General features: G+C 38.9%; 2 protein-coding genes across 5 annotated transcripts in view; both read left to right on the forward strand.

The window, feature by feature from the left end:
* The window catches only part of RANBP3L (RAN binding protein 3 like), a 64,533-nt gene extending 58,359 nt beyond the window's left edge, over window positions 1-6,174 (forward strand). For all 3 annotated transcript variants that reach the window (XM_058170126.1, XM_058170125.1, XM_058170124.1), the window contains one exon: window positions 557-6,174. In XM_058170126.1, coding sequence (XP_058026109.1) covers window positions 557-600 — 44 coding nt within the window. In that variant the 3' untranslated portion in view covers window positions 601-6,174. The remainder of the gene's footprint in view (window positions 1-556) is intronic.
* Window positions 6,175-10,189: 4,015 nt separating this feature from the next.
* NADK2 (NAD kinase 2, mitochondrial) overlaps window positions 10,190-18,412 on the forward strand; it is a 32,499-nt gene continuing 24,276 nt past the window's right edge. The window contains exons 1-2 of one of the 2 annotated variants that reach the window (XM_058170135.1): window positions 10,190-10,897; window positions 16,647-16,735. In XM_058170135.1, coding sequence (XP_058026118.1) covers window positions 10,460-10,897; window positions 16,647-16,735 — 527 coding nt within the window. In that variant the 5' untranslated portion in view covers window positions 10,190-10,459. The remainder of the gene's footprint in view (window positions 10,898-16,646; window positions 16,736-18,412) is intronic. The other variant, XM_058170136.1, reaches the window with a different exon arrangement.

Here is an 18,412-nt window from a genome sequence, read left to right on the forward strand (position 1 = left end):
GGCCCCAGCTAATCTCAAACCCAGCTAGAGTGAGTTTTTTGACATTTGGTTGAAGATACACGCACACGTATTAATCAGAGTCCATTTTTAATACATAGCAGAAAAAAGTGTCTTGAAAGTTAACAAAGTTGATACTATATGGTGCAAAGCTATTACAGAATTTAGTTTTTTTACTTCGGATAGCACGAAGGTAACAAAGAAATTAAATAAAATTAAATTTGTACTTTTCTGACCCAAAATAGGTTCCCAAACAACTATTGATTATTTTGGGCTTAAAGAGTTAAAAAAATATTAGCCTGATTAAGGCACCAGGCTAGAAACTAGGAGATCCTGAGTTCAAGTCCTGTCTTAGCCATGAAAGCCAGCTTTGAGCCAATTACTGTCCTCAACCAACTCACCTCATAGGATGGTTGTTGTGGGGAAAATAAGTGGGAGGAAGGTGTACTGAATATGCTTGCCAAATTGAGTTACTTGTAAAACTAATGAAGGTGGGATACATAAATAAATGTTGATTTGCTTAATGCAATTAAGTAACGCTTTACAAACTCTCTTCCAGAGCATTCTCCATGGATTCGCAGACAACCTGTGGTCTGTTCTTGACAACTCACCATATCCCATTAAAGGGACATTAGGGACAACACACCATGTTGGAATGAAGACAGGATGTGGTATATGATTAAGGAACATCATATGAAAGAAGCACTTTAAAGATTCAAGACATCAGTCCCTGTAACAGGAATCCAAAATTGGCCTCAGTTCTTTTTGAATTATTCAGAAGAAGTTGTTTTCAAGTTTGGGGATGAACAGCTTTAAGAACTGTTTTAAAGAAAATAATAATTCTGATCCATGATGGTATTCATCCTTTACGAATGATTGCTCCATCTACTTAGAGCAGTAATTATTTACGAAGCATGTATGTGTATATGGACGTGTGTGTACGGTATATTAATCTATTTTGGGTCTATTATTAAATTTGCATGAATCTTCAAAGCTTAGTATTGTAAGCTGATATTTGCATCTCCCCAGTTCTACGCAATGAATGCAGTGTTGAACATAAACAAAAAATTTGCAGACAGATAGGTAGCGCAAGCTTTCCCAGACCTGCTGTTTGCATGCAAGTTTGATTCATAAATGCAAACAAATCCTACCCCCCCAAAAGCAGATTTTTACATCATCCCAGGAAAATTACCCCAAGGGTCATCACTTCATCACTATTCTTTCCGCTAGCAAGTTGCACTGATCTGGGATTAGCACATTTCTTTCAATCGCCACCACATTGTCTGCCTGCAAAGTTAGCATTTCTTCTGGAATGATGGTTAGACGGTTTCTCATTGGCAGCGGCTGATTTTTATGTCTGGGAGATTAGCTGGCTGGAGGAAATGCTGGCTAATTGGGGAAGAGCTCTCAGGAAGGAAAAGCATGAGCCTGTTTCAGAGGATTTGGGGAATAAAGCCAGTGGCTGCATAAAAGAAGTAGCAAAGACTGGAGTGGTGGGTTTTGTTTTGTTTTTTGGTGCCTTCAAGTCACTGTTGACACTTGGCAACTGTCTAGATCAGGGGTGTCAAACAGTGTCACGTAACATATCAGGACTTTTTCCCCTTTCGTTAAACCAGGCATGGGCATGGCCAGCGCATGATGCATCCGGCCTGCAGGCCAGGAGTTTGGTCTAGATCAGGGGTTTTCAAATTTGTCTCTTTTAAGACTTGTAGACTTCAACTCAGGGGTTGAAGCTGGCTGAAGAATTCTGGGAGTTGAAGTCCACAAATCTTAAAAGAGACAAGTTTGCAGACCCCTGGTCTAGATTAATCCCTGTAGTTTTCTTGGCAAGAATTTAGAAGTGGCTTCTCTCCTTCTGAAAGTGACTGGCCCAAGGTCACCCACCTGGCATTATGCCTAAGCGAGAAGTATAACTCATGGTCCACTATGCCTGATGAAAATTATACTTTATATATCGGTCACAGTTCCTTGGTTTATTTTAAAACCATGGTTAAAACATCATGGCACCATGTATTCACAAAGCTCACAAAATAGTGAGACAAAATTTATGTTTGCAGATGCTACACCGATTCAGAATGTCGTATTTATTTTTGGAATGAGTATTTGTTTTGTGTCTTTCAAGATTAAGCCAAATAATTGGTTCATTTTCTTTGTAATTGCATCTTCCTTTAGTACATCTTTAACTTCCTTGTTATCCAACAGTCTGTCTCCCTCCTTTTCTGATTTCCAGTTCATAATATTTTCAAAGAATGGAGCTCTTCATCTTTATTATTATGGTACTGTAATGATTCTTGAATGTGAGTACATTTTCCCTCTTTTATTTTGCCAACTTCCTGTCTTTTTATCTTTTCATTTGGACAATCATCCATTATTTTAGGATTATGCCTACAGCAGATACTAAGTTTACTGTATATTGAAGATTAATTTCTCTTGTATGCCTTAAAAGATGTGACAGAAATGTTTCTGAGATCTTGCTAACAATTTTGTGACATATCTTACTGCCAAAGATGATAGTTTTATTATTAATTACTAAAAGCTAGTACGTTTGCTAAGTGTGTATCTCTCAAAACAGTACACTTAGCAGTCCAAACAGTATTTCCAAAGTTAACAGGTGGTATCAATGAATTCATCAATTATGGATGGAAAAGAAATCATTTTGAAGGGGAAAAACATGCTGTTATTTCCCATATTTATCTAAGTATGATTGAATATTATATAATTTATGTGGGCTGTATGATGGAATCCTTTGAATATTTATTTGGAACTAAATCCTACTATATTCAGCAGTTCTTAGCCAACTATCAAGTGGATGTAGGATTAAGCCTAATAATATCATATGAAGCCTATTAATATACAGCTTCAAATCTCTCGTACATCACTTTTGTCTTTTTTTCCCATAGACTGTTTCTACACCCCTTTTATCATTCTTAGCCTCAGAAGAAGGCAATGGCAATACTTCCGTATTACTTACAAGAAAAATGTATAGTTCTTCCCCTGCTGAGATTGTCTTGAGGCTTTACCTTTTGAGAAAAATCTTATTAAAATGGTCTTTTCTTGAAAGGAACATGCTTATGCTATTTAGCCTCCAGCTTGGGTTCTTTTGTCTAAGATGCAATGCCTGAATACTAAATATGTCTTACCCCTCCCTCCTCTTCCTGCTAAGGGATGTAGGTGCTAGGCCAATGATGATGAACCTTTTGGACACCGAGTGCCCAAACTGCGTGTGCGCACATGCCCAAACTGGAAGGTGCGCATGGATATTGTTGTTGCTCCCCGAACCTGGCCCCATGCCCGAAAGTGCCTTGGAGCCGGGCCTGCTGCCAGAAAGTGACTTGGACAGTGAGGGGGAAGGGCCGTCAGGACTTACCTCGGGAGCACCCGCTTCCCTGGCTCAGCTCCAGAAGCCAGAAGCAGGCCAGGTGAAAGAGATAATGAGGCCTCCTTCCCCTGCCTCTTCCCCCACCCAGGCCACGCCTGCAGACCCAGCTGACAGCAATCAGGCTTGGCTGAATCCCAGGTTTCGTAGGCAGGAGAGAAGAGAACAACAGAAGCAGGGGAGGGGCAGGCCTAGGAAGTGCTGAGTCATGGAGCCACACCCCACAGGATATAAAAGGCAGCAAGAGCTGGTGTGCTTCTTTGTATCAGGCAAATCCACGGATTGACTAGAGCTGAAGGTTGTGACTTACCAGCGTCTTGGCAGCTATCGAGGGCTCTTGGCAGACGCTGATTCTTTTGCTTCCAGATAAGAGCTGATAAGAGCCGGCTAATTAAGCCATCGTTCGGACGGAGGCGAGGAGGACACAACAGATATGTGTGAATGTGCTCATGCGTGTATATGCACAGATGTGCGCATGCGTGCATGTGCAGCAGAGACCTGAACACCAGCTGGCCTGCGGGAGGCGGGGCATCCCAATACTGGCAGAGTGGCAAGAGGTAAGACCTTTTTCTTTCGTCAGCTTCTGTTTCGTCGTTTGCAGGGAAACAGAAGTTCACTAAAGAAACGCCATGGAGATCTGACCTGGAACGATGGCTCATGTGCCAGCAGAGAGGGCTCTGCGTGCCACCTCTGGCACGTGTGCCATAGTTTCGCCATCACGGTGCTAGGCAAATGAGGATCATTGTGAATCCTTTAATAATCTGAGGCTCAATATTTCTCCAGATCTAAAGAATGCTGCCACAAAATTGTACAAATCTGCTCAAAGATCCATAAAGGGGCAGAACTTGGCTCCTGGTGAATGCATCCATGCAGCTTTCTTAGCAATGTTATGGAAGTGATTTGCCATTGACCCCTTCTGGGATATTTTTTTTCCCCCAATTTCCCAGTCTAGCCAATAGCCCCAGAATACTTTGTTCGTACCCCATCCAAGTATAAACCATGACTGATCTGGCAGAAAGGGCTGCCATCTGCTGAAGTTAAATTAGTCCAGAAAATTCATAAAGTTGCACTTGCCTAGAGCAGCATTTTTGATTCATTCAGAAGAGATACCTCAGGATCTCTAGGACAACTTCCCTGCGAAGTAGCTTCTTCATCGTATCTGAACATCCCTCTTGTTAAGGTTACAAGAAGTTATAGCAGATTACAGAAAAGACGTGCTTAAAAACTGGGATGTCATAACTAGATATAATTCCACCAAAACTACTGAAACTGTGTTACTCAGTGGCCTCCATGGGATTTTGATGCTTTTCACTGGAATGTTAAAAGGCAGCATTGTAGCATTACACTGCAAGTTTGCACGCCCAACGTCACAACATAGGCAGAAAAAGGGCAGAGCTTGTACCACAATTTCATAATGATGCTTTGGTAAGTCTGTCCCACTTGGATCCCATGGACATTGTTGTTCTCATTTACATTTAAAGATATTATACATCTAAACTAATGAAAATATTCGACAGGGATCATGATGTTTGGCAACAATGAAATAACCTAAGTTTCTGAAAGGACTCAACTCTGTTGATAATCTCCAACTACTAAAGAATAGCACCATCAGACTGTAAAAATAAATTCAGAGCCTATCGATGGAATTCGTCAGATTTTACAACGATGCTCTTTCTACCAAGAGAATGGCTATACTCGCTACTTCTAAAATGACATGTTTCCTGTTTAAATATAAAATAGGCCCATTAAGTTGGAGGCCCCTCCTTTACCAACCCACCCAACATAAAAGAAAGTTTAAAAAGGGCTCCTTCCAGGTGTAGGAAGTTAGCACCCACCCCTCTCCTGGGAAAATGAGATATTTTAGAAAATATTAAAAAGGGCAGAATATTTCCCCTAAAAGGGAGGCAGAAACTCAGCCCCCACCACCACCACCTTTTTCAATGGGCCATGAAGGCCTGAGCCAGTCTATTGTACATAACAAAGATCTTCAGGCAGAGCCATAGTAGGAATTGCCCAAAGCCCTTTCATTACATCATCACCCAGCAAGGTTCAACCAAGCCTGGGACTCAAAAGACAACCTACAAAGTTACCCCTGCATGGCTGCATGGGAGTCTGACAACCAATCAGAGCACAAGCTCAAATTCAAAACCCAACAGAGGGCATAAAACCCAGGCACTCTCAGCATCTCTGCCCTTTTTGCCTAGGATCTCAAGCCATGTGATCCTGTTCATCAATAAACCTTTCCAAGCAACTTCTATGAATCCAGTGTCTTTTTCCCCACTTGGAACTGAACCCAGATGGACATTTCTTCCAACACAGGGAAGTCCCTGTTATAACCCTTGCCATCCTTGGAAAATCTGAACAAGTTTTTGTTCAGTTTTTTTAAAGTCCTTGGATACCAAAAAGCCTGTGTACTATAGCTTAAATCAACTTTTTCCAACTACCCTCTTCTAAATCGAATTTTTCAAACTTGCCACATTTCAGGTGTGTAGACTTTTAACTCCCAAATTTTTTTCTAGAAATTTGAAAACAGTGCTCTAAATTTACTGGACTTCAATTCTCATAATTTTGCCATCCATGTCAGTTACAAATGTACCCATAAGAAGCAAGTAAGTTCCAGATCAAAGTTTGAACACATTACCAAATGGGTAAGTTATTAAATACTGCTTATCTGTTTGTAAAGTGCAACAGTCAATTATTTAGCAACTGATCGTACTGAGAATGAGTCCCACTGATTGTCTTTGATCTATTGCTCCACTATAATCTAGTCCAATTCAAGGTCTTTTGGTTGAGCAAAACTTCTTAAAATAAATGTTCCAAATGTTCCAAAACATAGGGACGTTACAAATTTCAGCTGCTTCAGTTTTAATGATGCACTGTCACAGGTATAAGTTTGATGGCTACTAACTATAATTCTAATAAGGTTATGATGAGTCTTCTTTTTCTAAAATTCGCATAATAGCATTTATTCCCATAGGAGGAAATGGATTGATTACACAATCAAGATCCTGTGTAATCTTACTTTGAATTACAGACTACAGGATCCAAAATACTATGGATGATGGTCCATATGATGGTCTTGTATTGTTTTTAAAATGAAAGTGTTTTTTTTCTAAAAGTAGTACTTTGGCTCACTATTCAAAGAGAGAAAAATTTTAAAAATCCCACATTTTGCACTTTAAGATGAGTAGTGTTGTTATTAAAAGCTTGGACCTAGGAAACCCAGATTTAAATTATGATATTTACTCAGTAACATTGAGCTAATAAACCTAAGTCACACCATCCCATCCTACAGGGTTATTGTGGAAATAAAATTAAGAGAGATCCCTTGCCCTTGAGCTCTCTGAGAAAAATCAGGATGTATAATAATGATGATGTAAATCATTAAGCATAAAATGTGTACAGTGATCTAAATTGGCCTTAATAGATTTCAAAAGATTTTCAGATACATGTTAACTTTATTAAAAATAATTTTAGCTATTGAAGGATGTACAAATAAGCTATTTCTGTTGCCTGTAAATACAAATATTTTTACTCCTTATTTTATTAAATGGGGAAAACACTATGAAGGGAGCATATAACTTTGCTAGGATCAATGGCATTTATCTTTTATATTCTTGTATTTTATATAATGTATTAATATTATTACTGCAATATCATGTGGATTCAAAAAACCTAAAGTGTATTCTTTCTCATATAACTGCTTATTTCATATATAGGACTTTAGATATTATTGGGTACTAAATAGAGCAAGAAATAAAATTTCCTGTATTTATTGGCTTTTAATCTTAGTGGATCACTTGCCTTTTCTTCCTCAGTGCATATTTACCAAATTTATTTAATCATAAATGAATCTAAAATGAATCTTGACTTTGCACCAATAAATATCTTTTAACTTCAACATACGCACATTTTCTATAAATTATAATGAGTTAACATCAACCTATGTATGTTTCCTTTACTCTGCATAATTGTATTTAACCTTTATGTATAACAGTATTTCAGTGATGCCTCAAAAACTCTAAGATGTAAACATGTGTACAAACTAGAAAATATTTATTTTATACCATAAACTTTAAATTAAATAGGTTTTCACATGAGGCCCTGGTTCAGTTATTACGCACTAATTAGGAGCAACTCAATATTTACCTGCCAGCAACTTTATATCTTAATTTTTTGAAGTTCGGTAATGGACACTTTGAATTTGCGTCAATGAGTACAAAGGGTTGCCAATCAGAACCATCTCTTAAACAGCCTCCTGGGATTATTGTGTGTATAGCACATTTAGTTTAGTTTAGTGTATAGCACTTATTTTCTTGAATTTATCAAATTTCTGGATAAACATTCATCAACTATCTTTCTGCAGTAAGTAGAAAGCATATACATGTAAAGAAAATTTTTCTCGTAAGTAAGACAGTTTGGTTTATTTGTATCATATTATAATACTGGTTATTGGATTATCCAGTTAGCATACCTTTGCCAAGGTCCTGTATGAAGAGAGCGTACTGTGGTAGCCAAAAATCATAAAAGGTTTGTTACCAACGAATGTCAAAGCATTTCAGTCTTGAAGAAAATTCTATTGCAGATCCCAAAGGGACTATTTTGGGGGGAAATAAAAGCAGCATGGTTGCAAGATAGATTGCAGAATCATCAAAGGGGTTTTGGGCTATCTCAAAAGATCTAAACAAACACAACGGGGTTTTAACTCATTTCAGGTACTTGCAGCCCATCTCATTTGTAATCAACATAACCAATAAGTCTTCCCCTCCCTTTCTCCTCCCCCTGACTAATTGAAATCCTAGATTATTCTGTGCATCCTAGATCAGTCTGTGCATCTGTTGATGTACAAACACATATGCCTTTTAAGAAAATTTGCTAGGCTGAAAAGGAAAATAAGTCTCTAAAATGATGAAAGAGGTGATTTTAGTGATGCAGTGACTAGAGTGGGGATTCAGTGGGAAAACAAATGCATTGCACATATAAATACTAGTTAACTGCATTTCTCACTCCAAGTACACCAGCAGAAAATCTCTGAAATCCTAAAGGGCCACTGGTCAATCAGCATAAAGTAAGAATGCTGGATTAGATATACCCATGGCCAGATTCAATATAAACCAATTTCCTTCATTCCTACAGAATTGAAAATTGCCATTATGCGTGTCCTGTGTGACTTGGGAATTTAAAAGATCCAGATTTATACGGGTACACAATACTAATAAAAATACAGTAAATCTAAAAAACGTGCCTGAGTTTGTTCGTTTTTTTGATGGCTTCTTGAAGAGCCAGGTGCTTCTGGATTCCTCTATGCTCCCAGTATCTTGCAGGATATGTTCCAATTCAATGCCTCTATCATTTAAAAAACCTTTCCAACACAGAGTTCATTTGTGAATTAAAAGGCAACTTGTTATGGTTGACTGGAACCTCCCACATGGAGCTTGGTAGCTCCACATAGGAGTGCAAATATTAAATGAGGGTTGGAAATGGATTTTAATTGCCTCACGCCAAAAGCAAACAAGTTTTCATCTTGGGGATAGTCTAGTTTTTTGGATACTATGCAATCAACTAGAATAGAATAGATTTTTTTTTATTGGCCAAGTGTGATTGGACAAAAAAGGAATTTGTCTTGGTGCATATGCTCTCAGTGTACATAAAAGAAAAGATACCTTCATCAACATACAACACTTACAAAACTTATTGATAGTCATAGGGTACAAATTTACCATTTAATGATACAACACTTAATGATAGTCATAGGCTACAATTAAGCAATCAGGAAACAACATCAGTATAAATTGTAAGGATACAAGCAACAAAGTTACAGATATACAGTCGTAAGTGGAAGGAGATGGGTGATGGAAACGATGAGATTAATAGTAGTGCAGATTTAGTAAATAGTTTGACAGTGTTGAGGAAATTATTTGTTTAGCTGAGTGATGATGTTCGGGAAGAAACTGTTCTTGTGTCTAGTTGTTCTGGTGTGCAGTGCTCTATAGCATCATTTTGAGAGTAGGAGTTGAAACAGTTTATATCCAGGATGCGAGGGGTCTGTAAATATTTTCACAGCCCTCTTTTTGACTCGTGCAGTATACAGGTCCTCAATGGAAGATAGGTTGGTAGCAATTATTTTGGGAAGAATATATTGAGGCTATGCATTTTATTACCTTATGATTATCATGTATATCATGTACCTTACGATTTTTGACGAATGTATCTTGTCTTTTTATGTACACTGAGAGCATATGCACCAAAAACAAATTCCTTGTATGTCCAATCACACTTGACCAATAAATAATTCTATTCTATTCTATTCGTACATAAAAATCAAACTGCAAATAAAACTAGAGGAGTCCGGGCAACATACACAAACTCAAAGATGAGTCATGCGGAATTAAGACCGCACTTCACGCAGTTTCTTCCCTAAAACCGTTGGGAGTGCAGTTCAACTACGATTAAAACAGCTTGAAGGTAAGGAAAGCCTAAGGACGCGCTAAAAGAGCGCTGCGACACTCCCGCTTGCGCACAAGCGCGGGAGGCAAAGTCGTCGCTCTTTTGGGAAAGCCGCGGAAGCCCTTAAACAGCGTTCCCCTTCCGAATCTTAGGAGAGAGCGAGAGAGCTCTTTCCTTTCCCGATTGGTCAAACGCCCGCACAGGCGCAGAAGACAGCCTGCGGACGAATAGGAACGGGACGTTCCGATGGCGGGGTGGGATGGAAGGGAAGAGTAGGTGAGGTATGGGCGGGGCTTGAGCCGCGCGTGCGCGGAGCGTGCCCTGCTGTTTCCTTGCCCCGCCCCTCCCCCGTGGGTTCGGAGCGCTCTAGTCGAGCGCGCACGCAGCCACCTGTGCGCGCGGGTGTCAAGTGGCACGCACGAGCGAAGGGGTGTGCGCGTAGGGACGCTGCCTGCGCCTCGGGAGCACGAGCCGCGCCGTTGAGGCGCAAAAAAAAAAACCAAACCAAAACCAACAACCCAACAACAAAACTAGCCGCGAGGGAAGGTCGCAGCTCCGTTCTTTTCGCCTTTCCACACAAGGCAGCCTTCGGCAGCGGCGGTAGTTCCCGGACCCGGAGGACTCTCCCGAGCCCGGGCTATGACCTGCCTCCCAAGCTACCTGAGTGGCGGCAATCCCGGTGCCACCCTCCGCGCCTTGCTCAAATCCTTACGGCGGCAACCGCCGCCAAGGAGGCAGCTCGCCGTCCCGCGCGTCCTCTTGGCTGAGCCCGCGGCTTCCTTCGCCGCCGCCGCCGCCACAGCTGGCCTCCCCCTGCGTTGCCTGGCACTGGCGGGAGAAGAGCCGTCGTCGTTTTCTTCTTCTTCGTCGCCGCCGCCGCCCTCCTTTCCCCTTCCCTCTCCTTCCCCTTCGCGGCGGCGCCTCGGCTCTGGCGGCGGCCGCTCGAGCTTGTCCTCCAAGGCCGGCAGCGGCTTCCGCCCATCCCGGGTGGTGGTGGTGGCCAAGACGACCCGCTACGAGTTCGAGCAGCAGCGGTACCGCTATGCTGGGCTCTCTGAGGAGGATCTCAAGCAGCTGGTGAGCAGCGGCGGCGGCCGAGCCTCGGGTGGGTTCGTTCCCCCCCCCCCGCGGGGAAAGGAGACGGAAGAGCCTAGAGGTTTGGTGGGGTGTGTGTGCAGGTGTGGCGGTGGCCTCTTTAATAACAACAGTTGGAAGGGACCTTGGAGGTCATCTAGTCCAACCCCCTGCTCACGCAGGGGACCTGTAGTAGGGATTCGAACGGCCGACCTTTCTGATGGACAAGCTCAGTGTCTTAGCCACTGAGCTTCTCGCCCCCACATCCTGCAGCCTACCTGGCCAACCTACCTGGCCAACCTCAGGGCTAGGAAGGCTGACGTTTAAAGGCCTCACAGACCTGGTCCTTGCACCGTTTGAAAACTTAAAAGAGAAATTTAGCAATCCCTGTGTGTGTCCCGTGTGTCTCTTTTTTGTGTGTCTCTTTTTTTACAGCAGGGATCTTGGAGCAGGGGAGGAAAAAAAGGAAAAGCTTTATAATGTATGCATATGCACAAACAAGTGGTGCAGCTATTTTAATAAAGGTTTGATTTGAGTTGGAAGTTTTTATCTAGGCTTCCCCCTGGGGGAGGGGGAAGAAAAGTGGGTTATTGGAGGGGAAGAGTTGCAAACAAAAGGATCATTGTTTAACATCCTAGAGCCAGATTCGGTTATTGTGGAATAAACAGTCTCTGGTCCAAGATCATTGGTTGGATTTGAAGAAGTTTTATAAAAGTTAGACCAAAACAAATCTCAACATTGGTATAAGATTTGTTCTCTTTGCAGTAGTACATCCAGATCTTGCTTTTCTATATGCCTCGATATACACTGGTATGATTAGAAAGCATAGAGATGAAACAAAGAAATCTATTTCGTATCATACTGCCTGGTGATTGAATATAGAGGCTGATCCAGTAGACCTTGGGCTACAAGAAAGAAAGTTGGGCTTCATATGTTCTTCTCACATACTCACTTTCTTTAACCAGTTTACAGTTAAAAGAAGTTATTTAATCAATATATTGTAGCCAGTACTTAAATCAGATGTCTTTACAATGTAATTACTTAATTCAGGGAAGAGACAACTATAATTTATCTGTTCTCAGTTACACAGAGCAGCAACAGTTGACATAGAAAAACCAGTCCCTTTTTTATTGTAAGGTTTGATTGCTAAATTCTTTTTATTATCCAAGAAATACCAATTAGAAATAGCACCTACCCACTTCCAAGCAACTCATTGGTCTTGCTACAAATGGTACAGTACAGTATTCTGATATTTTGGAATTCCAGGTTTCAGAATTCAGTTATGAAGATTGATATAGTAATTCTGTTGAAGCACATGAGTTTGGATCATACTTCTATTCAGAGTTGTACAGTATGCTGTAACTATTTCAGCAATATTTAGAACATTTTCACAGGATCAAATTAAAGTTCTATCTAGTTGGTCATTATGTTCCTGTAAGCAGAACGTTATCTCAATAACATTTGTTTGTTTCAGAACAACTGGCCTTTAGAAATATACAGCCTTTGATATTAGAAATAGCTCTTATTACTGATACCAATTAGCATTCTTGTTCTCCATTAAGTTTATGAATTCCATTTAGCCATCAATACATCTTCTAAGAAATTATATTCTTTCATAGTATTAGAATTATGCAAACGAAGAGCTAAAGATAAGCCGTAAAGTTAAGCCATAACATGGAACATTACATTCTTCAGATGTTCAAGCTTTAATCATGTTTTCAGCTGGTTCAGTCTTCAATAATCTAGAGGCTTTAAGTGTGTTTGATTTCAACTTCTATCACTTCCAGGCAGTACTCCAGACTGGAGAATCTTGGCTAGATACTTCAGTTATTTACTTTAGTTGTTAATTCGTCACTCTTAAGCATGCTGAAATTACCTTTTTAAAAAATGCTTATGTGAAATGCAATGTTAGCCATTCTGATTAATTTGAATTAGATGCATACTGTAAAGCAAGTAAATAAATAAATATCAATGAAATAAAATGAGAGCCAATTTGGTCTAGAGGTTAAAGCATCAGACTAGAAACCAGGAGACTGAGTTCTTGTTCTGTCTTAAGCTTGAAAGCTGGCTGGGTGACCTTGGGCCAGTCACTTTCTCAGCCCACAGTGACTGGCTCAGGTGGCAATTCCTGGCTTCAGCAACCAATGGATCATCATTTGGTTGATCCAGAAAAAACAGGTCCTGTATTTGTAGGGGGGAAATCTAAGAAGAAAAAAATACGAATGAGATAAAATAAGAACTTAAAAACAATTCAATTTCAGTTCTTTTGGATTTCCCAGATCTGTCCTGGGCATCCTGTAATACTTTGAAGTAGACTGGATAAATGAATGCAGACAGAAAATATATTCCTCCAAAAGCATTTGTTTTGCTCCTGGGTTTTTTAGTTCTGTTCCCATTCAATCCAGCTTGCTTTTTCTTGGCAGCAGTTTTTTAGAGCCATGTGGATGTATTGTTTACAGTTGCTAGACTACTGTTTTTTCCCCCTAAACTTCAAAACCCTTTCGCCAGAATAAGTGGCTTATTGTAGAGCACTACTTTCACACAATCATCAGTGATTTGTTGTTGGGGAATAGAGTAGAGCCAGATTTTGTCCATGGAACATAATGCTGTTAAGCTCTTACTTATCATTCAAATCTTGCTCTGTTTTTCAGATGGTAGCAGTGGCGGTTCCTTAAAGTGGTGTCGCTGTGCTGATTCTGATCTTATGTGCACCCGATGCTTTGATTGTGGAAGCAACGCTTCCTGATCACTTGTATTCATTCTATTAATTAGCAAAACATTTCAGTCTTTTCCCAAGGATTTAGAAATGTTGGTACTCATTTGAAACACTTTTGTCTATTCAGTAGTGATAAAATGGTTACTAAATAACTTCTTTAAACACTGTTATGGTTTTGGCTTCTTTCTATTGTATTTATCCTAAACGAAAATGACCCTGAATTTGAGAGAAAAGGGAGATTAGATGGAAAAATACTAGGAATACAGGCAGAAATTATTTGCAAAGCTCACACTTCCCCACTTTGTCAATCTGATTTACCAATCTCGTGTGTGTGTATCTGTATACACACACACAAATTATTGACAGCTAAATAAACTTAACTGCTAGTAAAATAAAACAAGATAACTTGTGTTTTTCAGTTGGCCCAGTTTTGCTAAAATGTTCATTTCGTGTGTCTAAATTAAGAAATTGGAAGTAGATAAAGTTGGTAATCTACCATAGATGAAGAATTGCTTCTGACAGTCATAGAAATAATTTCCCTCTCTTTCTTGCAGCCCTTTAGACACCCTCAATATCTCTTCAGGACAATAGGCTAATAGTAAATTTTATTTTTTACCTAGCATAATAAATATTTAAGGGGATTTTGTAACCCTTCTAGTCATGATTACACTTCAATATCATTAAGAAAATAAATTGTAGACTAAAATATAAAGACTGAACCACCTATATAGTATCTTTTTCAGAGTCTTTTATTCCTGGAATGTAGTTTTGGAACAACATTCTTAACCCAATGAGATTGGCTTTGTTGACTTTTTCAGAGTCTCTGAAAAAGACTCTGATAGTGAGCATTCACGACATGTTCTGATAGCATTATTCAAAGGTCAGACATTTGGACACATTAGCTTTGGTTAAAGAAACATTTTCAGTGAACTAAGTTGGTTTCATTGTATGACTGGATTGAAACATTGTCTTTTGATATATGTAGTTAATAGATGTTAATAGGATGGATATATACCGGTATATATATTGCTGTAATAAAAACTAACACAAAGTAAGCTCGGGAAGAAAGAAAAGTAAAGAGTAAAGGTGAAGAAAGAAAAAAATGAAATAAAGAAAAAGAAAAGAAACATATAAACAAGTTAGTTCTCCTCCTCATCACAAGTATAACCAAATTTGGTAGCTCTTCACCCCCTGTAAAATTGAACGTATCTCTTCTTCCTATAATCACTCCTTATTTCTAAACAAATCCATAAATCTTCAACTTTTCAATAGATTATTATTTTTGAAGGATATCACACATCAGGCTCTAGAATCATAACAGATTAATACCTTATATTGTGTTGTCATTAAATAGAGCAGAGTTGAACATTTCAGTTTGCTCGGATAAGGAGTTCACTTGCAATGTGACTTATGTACATAAAAGTTTATTGTGAAACTAAGATATAGCAGCAGTTGTACCATTCTAATTATGACCTGGTGTGAAGGTCTTTTACTTAGACTTCTGATATACATATGTTTAAAGGTGTCGAATGGCCTGATTTTTTTAAAAAAATAACATGGTATTTCAAAATTCCTGGAGGTAAATAACACACACATCATTCACAATGTAATATGTGCGCTGCATTCATTAAGAAGTGCTTTGAGCAGGGATTAATATAGAAATATTATGTATCTTTTTTGTTATTTCTGATCAACTATAGTCTGGTATATTGAGTAATTTTGTAAAGAGTTGATGTTCTAATTCCTTTTTTGATGCATCACTGTATTAACTTGATTACTTAATTAAAATGAAATGAAATGTAGCATTGTTTTTCTAGCTTTTTGCTGGCCATATACTCACTTTGTTATGAATTTATAATATACACAAGTTGTATATTAAGAATCTACCATAGTTTATCTCTACGCATGCAGCATTGACTATATTCAGACAATACTCTTTCAGTTTAGTCAGTCAAATACTTCTGTGCATCTTTCAAAATATGTCCAATCAGTTGAATAGTCTTACAATGAATACAGAGAATGTAGCAAAATTTTGAGGGCTGTAGAAAATTGTAATGAAGTGGTTATTGAAAATGGTGCCTGTTAAAAATGTGGCTGATTCTGTTTTCCCATTTGGTCTATATTTTCATTGATTTACTAGGTATATTTTAAATTCTATTTTCTGTTCGGTTACCGTGATTGAAATAACTCAAACATGTGGTTACACAACAACTCTGGAGCTGTTCCAATTTGTTGATAGCCATATTCATGAAACTGGGTCACATGTGATTTTGTGTATTAGTTACCAGGTAGTAGGAAGTTAGTATGCAAAAGTTATTGCAACTATTCCCTTGTAATGATAAAACTATGTCCTGAGGGGTAGATTTAATCCACTATTCAGTCTATAAGAATGATCTGTCCAGGAGATTAATAGACTGTTCTCAGAGAATTATTTCATACTAATATTAAAAGCCTGGTCATTAGGAATATAGAGATGATTCAAGCAACTGACATTATTGTTTTAGGTTGTATTTTTCTATGTAAAACTTATTTACAGTAGTGTGATATTCACTGAAACTGAGGAAAAATCAAGTCAGAAAATAAAATTCAGACAGAGGAAAATATATCATCTTGAATTGGGAAACTGTAGATAATAGCTTCCTAATAAGCAGAACATGAAGCCCACTTGAAATAATGGCTTCGTTTCTTGTTTTGCTTTCAAGTTATTAACCATCATTTCTTGGTTTGAGCAAAATGGGAAACTTATGTGAGGGTCAGATGTAAGGCAGTTATTTGTAGATGGCATAGTGATCAGTTCATTAAGATAAAATTTGATTAACATGATTAATGCTTATATATAAAGTCTGTAGGCTTATAGCTTAAAATGGTAATGTGTTGCAAATTCTTACACTGTTTTTTAATTTTAAAATATTTTTTACTGGTGTATTTGCTTCAATTAGTGGAAAAATAATTTTTCAAGTTTCTAATTCTTTGCATTCTGCCTTTTTAAAATGCCTGTGTTATTTCAATTTGTTTTGCCAATTTTCTCTTTCACAGCTTGCATTAAAAGGATCTAATTATAGTGGTCTATTAGAGCGGCATCGGATTCATACCAAAAATGTGGAACATATTGTAAATAGTCTAAGGTAAGGGTATATATCAAAAATTTTGATTATAATTGAAATAATGTCAGTGAGCAGAGGCTCTGAACATTTATACATTATTCTATATTCCCTGTTTTAAAAATATTACATAGTGACTCTGATCCAATAGTACAATTGAGCTGAAATTACAATCATAAGTCATGCCAATTGTTAAGCAGGTCACCACATAGCCGCTCCTGATTTTATAACTTTTTTTGCAGTAATTGTTAAGCAAATCCATTGTTCACAATGGGTGTTTTTTGCCAGGAACCAGAAGTAAACACCAATTTTCAGCAAAAATCTCATATAATGTGGTCACATGAACGTGGGATATTGCAAACAACCATAAATATGGGCTGGTTGCTGAGCACCCAAAATGTGATCACCTGTGAAAACATGTAAAGCTATAATGTGGGAGTTGGGAGGGTTGCCTTCAAGTCAGTCTTGATTCCTGGTGGCTGCTTGCACAAGTTCCTGTAGCTTTCTTGGCAAGTGGTTTGCCATGGCCTTTTTTTCTAGGCCTTAGAGACTGGCCCAAAGTCATGTTGCTAACTTGGCACAGAAATTAGGACTCATGGTCCCTCAGTTTCTAGACTGGAGCCTAAGCCACTACCCCAAACTGGCTTTCTTAATCAGCAACACCTAATTTGAACTGCCAACATGGCTGTGGGATACTGCAAACAGCCATAAATGTAGGCTGGTTGTTGAGCACCCAAAATACAATCACTTGGCTGCAGCGATGTGTGTGACCATTAGAACTTCAAATTTGGATTATAAGCAATGCTGGGGAGGTCAGTCGTAATTTCAAACAGTCACTAAGCAACTTGTCATAAGTCAAGGAATCCCTGTATATCGGGGTAGTCAAATCTTTTTATACCTATCGCCTACTTTTGTATATCTGTAAGTAGTAAAATTTTCTAACCGCCCACTGGTTCCACAGTAATGCGCCTTGTATCGTCGTCTGCGCATGCCTCTCACGCATTATGGATTGGGTTTGGAGGGGGGGGCACCGGCTACCAGCTCTGCTTGTCTGTTACATCTGGGTGGTGTGGGGGGAGATGCGTGAGCTATTCTGGGACGTGGCTCTTTTGCTTGCGGTCGCACTATAGCGCCATTTAGTTTCACTAACGTAACGTGAACTAAACTTATGCGCAGGCGATACAAATAGCATATTTTCAGAAATTTAAATTGTCACGGGGAATTTTATGAAAACCCAATGAAAATGTTTTTAAACAATGCTATGAATTTTTTTAAAAAAGTCAATTAAATTAAAAAGAAGGAAAGTGCTTCAGAATCGAACAAAACCCCTACTGCCCACCATGAAAGCTGGAACGCCCACTAGTGGGCGGTAGGGACCAGGTTGATTACCACTGCTGTATATGAACATTATAAAGCAAATTGGATTTAGCATCAAAAGACCCTTCTGAATGGATGGGAACACAAATGTATCAGATGCAATATCCTAAAGCAGAAATGTCTTTGCTGAGATCCTGAATGTTTTGAAATGCTTCTGCAGATAAAATCTGAAGTCCTAATAGATAATTTTGCTCTTTACTTCATGTTATGTATAGTAATATATCTGTTTTTATTGTTGTTCTTTGGTCCCTTTGAGTCAGTGTTGTCTCCTGGTGTTTTCTTGGCAAGTTTTTTCAGCAGTGAGTTGCTATTGCCTCTTCCTAG

The sequence above is a fragment of the Ahaetulla prasina genome, chromosome 2 (assembly GCF_028640845.1).
Source record: "Ahaetulla prasina isolate Xishuangbanna chromosome 2, ASM2864084v1, whole genome shotgun sequence".
Taxonomy (NCBI): domain Eukaryota; kingdom Metazoa; phylum Chordata; class Lepidosauria; order Squamata; family Colubridae; genus Ahaetulla; species Ahaetulla prasina.